Here is a 3,866-nt window from a genome sequence, read left to right as displayed (position 1 = left end):
CCCCCACACAAAAAGAGCTGCACATAACATATAGAGAATATGTAGAATCAATACTACAACATTGCAATACTCCACAGTGTCCGAGTACCCAGTTCACCCTTTAATCGTACCACTCTGCTGCCACCTACTGGACAACCCGGAGCACTCCATGGCACAAAGACATTCAGTTTCAAACTGTGTCCACTTGTTTCAGACCTTGTCAGATGTCGGCTGCGAATAAACCTTATTTTAATTAAATAATTAATCATAAAATAATTTATTTAATATAAGGTTTATTTTAATTTTGACGCTTCCAAAAAAAAAGACAAAATAAAGTATTAGAATTAAGTCCAAATGATTAACTTTCACATTCAAAAGTTATTCAACGTTAAACATGAAAACATTCTGGATTGAGCTATTGTGCTACGACGACAATTAATTATTCTAAAATCGGAAAACTGAAACAATTATGTCCCCAAAGTCAACAGCATTGTTACTTCAGTGGTTAATGATTAAATTGCTAGAAACAAAAGCCGTTACTGCTAATGGCCTGCACATGTGTAACCTTTAGGCGTAAGAGTTCTCACTGGCAAAACAAATAGCTTATGATGCAGTCACAGTCTTCAGACAAACTACACCGGAACCCCCCCACCCCACACTCATTGTGGGATGCCTTCCAGCGTGTGTGAATCTGCGTAGAGTGTGTGAGGAGAGAGCTGCTCTATTGCACTCTGCTGTGGCTGAGCGGACACTATGAGTGGAACTCCGTGGATGACCATGTTCTGGCTGCCCAGGCTGATGTTTGGCACCAGTAAAGTACTCTCCTCACAGGGTAAGGCACACTCCTCCACCGTCACTGTCCCTGCCTGCTTGGACATGTCCTCCGATGGACCGCACACCATGTCGGGAGGAGTTGCCGTGGTCACCATGGTGGTGTTACCTTCTGTCACCACTGTAACCTCCGTTCCACCCTCCTGGATCAAGGCGTTGAGGCCCTCCAGTTCGGAGCAGGTCGTGATGAAGGTCTGCGAGCCGCTGCTGGAGTCCTGCGCGGTTATTGCGGTCTGCAGCAGGGCCTGGTGGAGCGGGTTGCTGGTGTCGTCGGGGCTGAGCTGTGTCAACAGGACCGTCTGGGGTTCGAGGGTGGCCTCTGCAGTCTGGGACGACACGAGGGGTTGCATAGGCGCCAGCAGGTTGACCTGTTGGATCATGGAGTTGACTACCATGTCCTGGCTTTCTGGGCTCAGCAGGACCATGTTGGTCTTATTCTGACTATCCACACCAGCTGGAATTAAGCTGTTCTCCTGGCCCAGAGGGTGAGATACGATGATTTTAAGCTGTGCACTGCTGTAGGGAGCCATGGAGTCAGACGTGATGGGAACTTCAAGCTGGGTGTCGCTTTGTGACGTTGTTACAGGAACCAGGTTGACTGCATCAGCTGGGGTGGAGAGCTGCAGCTGCAACACGTTCTGAGTGTCTCTGTGTTGCTTCTTGTGGCTGCGCAGGGAGTCTTCCCTCACAAAGCAAGCGTCGCACGAGTCACAGCAGAAAGCTCGAGCCGCATCTAGTTTGGCCCGATATCTGGAGCCGACGGACTTTGGAGAGTCACCTCCTCCGCTTTTCCCCACACCTCTGCCACCTTTCCCGCCGCTGCCCTTTTCAGGCGTATCCGAGTGGCACTTCTTTTTGTGGATGACAAGGTTGCTGCGCTGCTTGGAGGCGAAGTTGCAGAAGTCACATTTGAAGGGGCGCTCCTCTGAGTGGATCCTCTCGTGGACTTTGAGCGCCCCCTTGCTGGAGCAGGAGTAAGTGCACTTGGAACACTGGATGGGCTGAACGGGCTGGTGTTCTCGCGTGTGTTGCCGCAGAGCAGTCTTGTTGGCACACTGGAAGTCACAGTGCTCGCAGCGGAAGGAGTTCTCAGTGCCGTGTTTGATCTGAATGTGAGACTTCAGGTTGCCTTTCATGGCGCAGCGGTATTCACAAAAGTCACACTTGTAAGGCTTTTCGCCGGAGTGAATCCGGATGTGCCTCTTCAGGTCTGAGTTGATTTTGAACTTTGCATCACACTGTTGGCACTGGAAAGGTGCATCCCCTTGGAAAATGAAAAAAACAAGACAGAAACACTAAATGACTTCAGTTCAGTCTTAAAAAAACAACTTCAAATCTGGATTTTCTACTACCTACCAGTGTGTGAGCGGAGGTGCACGGTGAGCTGGCTGGAGTTGCGGCTGGCGTACGGACAGATCTGGCATTTAAAAGGCCGTTCGTCGTAGTGGATGCGCAGGTGCTTCTTCAGACTGCTGCTGTCTGCTGCTGCATAGGGACAATGTTTACACTTGTGCGGCTTCTCGCCAGTGTGTGAGCGGCTGTGCATGTTGAGCTTGTCCCGTCGACTGAAGCGCTTGTGGCACAGCTCGCATTCGAACGGCTTTTCACCTGGATGGCGGATGGGGGAAAAAAAAAAACAGCTTGTGTCTTCAATATCTATCTCTGAATGTGCTTAAGAATACACACGTGGAAGGCACTGACGTACCGGTGTGGGTTTTGAGATGCCGCTCCATGTCTTTTTGGCCATACTGTGTCTTAAAAGTGCAACCTGCAGATGAACAGAAACTGTGCTTTCACAAGGTGTGCGTGCAGCCTGTGTACTTGCGGAAAAGTTCACCTAAAAAAGGTGTTCTAAATAAACAAAAGCTAATAACATCTCAGCCGAAAAAGAAGGAGAGGGAACGCGTTATAAACCATAACCGGACGAGAGGCACCCACCTGAGAAACAGCAGCTGTGTCTCTTTGAAGTCAGGGCAGGTTTTAATTTTTTGGAAGGTGTTTTCTGTGCTTTGGTCAGGATCTTTTTGACACCTCTCATAAAGCAGGTCTGGTAGGTTTCCGCGAAAACTAACTCAGTACTGGAATCTGTGCAGGAGGAGAATAGGACTGTGAAATCAAGTGTGCATGCAAGTTACTGACAACAACAAAGCAGAAATATAGTGTTTTACCTGTGAGAGTGGCTGCTGCAGAGGTGGCCGGTGTGTCAGAGGTGGGTAGGCAGCATTCATTTTGCTTATGGGCGAGAAAGACCTGGACATTATTGTACTGCTGCTTGCAGAAGCCGCAGATATGGATGTCTGGGCTCACCTCCAGCACAACAGAGTGCCCTGCAGCGAGTTCAGGAGGCAGAGGACACACACCAGGAGCCCGTTATTTCAACAGGAAGACAACAAGATGCAACACAGAGACGTTAGAGATACATGGCCTGGTGAGGCAGTGTGTTAACAACGGTTCCCCCTTTACCTTCGGCGTTGTATGTTGCCATTTTCGAGCCTGTTTTGCTGGAGATCAACTCATCTTCTGGCTCCCCGACGCACACACGACGTCCACCGTGTTGTTAAGCCGCCAGCCGAGCACAACCAATCACATTATTTGATTCTTACATCATTCTCACGGCTGTGACCCCCCCTCCCCCCCGCGGCGGTCGGGGTAGTGAAGGCATCAACAGTTTACTTATCTGACAGCACCGATACAGATCGGGTTTTTTTTTTACTTTTTTATTTTACGACATGCTACGTGAGCTTTACGGCAGCAGGATAAGCATGCGTTCAGTGCGGGTGACGTCATACGTTGCCTTCACAACGGTGGGAAAAATGTACATCGCAACTCTTGTGCTGTGTTTCAGTGTTGCTACACAACAACTGTTGTTAGAGTTTATATTTTTGATGTTTTTATTTGTTTAGTATATGTTTATAATTTGGAAAGGCAGCTAATTAAAACACCAATTGCAAGGTTTCCTCCTCTGTTTCCTGCTTTTAGACTTCTTACTCGAGTGAAAAACATATTTCTAACACGAACAGGGGCCAACTGTTTAGTAAATGACACTGGGGTCAGTG

The 3,866-nt window shown here is 48.6% G+C and overlaps 1 protein-coding gene across 1 annotated transcript; it reads right to left on the bottom strand.

The window, feature by feature from the left end:
- Nucleotides 1-87: 87 nt before the first annotated feature.
- zfp64 (zinc finger protein 64 homolog (mouse)) lies at nucleotides 88-3,526 on the bottom strand. The gene is made up of 6 exons (XM_035656827.1): nucleotides 3,274-3,526; nucleotides 2,979-3,137; nucleotides 2,749-2,895; nucleotides 2,516-2,578; nucleotides 2,167-2,418; nucleotides 88-2,074 (listed from the first exon to the last, which is right to left on the bottom strand). Exons 1-6 carry the CDS (start codon nucleotides 3,293-3,295, stop codon nucleotides 639-641), a joined length of 2,079 nt encoding a protein of 692 aa, XP_035512720.1. The 5' UTR covers nucleotides 3,296-3,526; the 3' UTR covers nucleotides 88-638.
- Nucleotides 3,527-3,866: the final 340 nt, after the last annotated feature.

This window comes from Morone saxatilis, unplaced genomic scaffold (assembly GCF_004916995.1).
Source record: "Morone saxatilis isolate NCDOM2014 unplaced genomic scaffold, NCSU_SB_2.0 Contig15, whole genome shotgun sequence".
Taxonomy (NCBI): Eukaryota; Metazoa; Chordata; class Actinopteri; family Moronidae; genus Morone; species Morone saxatilis.
This window is presented reverse-complemented; position numbering and strand designations above follow the sequence as displayed.

Bases quoted from the DNA above. Each gene is read 5' to 3' on its own strand.
- zfp64 (XM_035656827.1), bottom strand. From the start codon at position 3,295: ATGGCAACATACAACGCCGAAG. The intron at 2,896-2,978 runs GTAAAACACTAT...CCTCCTGCACAG, and splicing joins TGCAGCAGCCACTCTCACAG to ATTCCAGTACTGAGTTAGTT. The intron at 2,579-2,748 runs GTGGGTGCCTCT...GTTCATCTGCAG, and splicing joins ACACAGCTGCTGTTTCTCAG to GTTGCACTTTTAAGACACAG.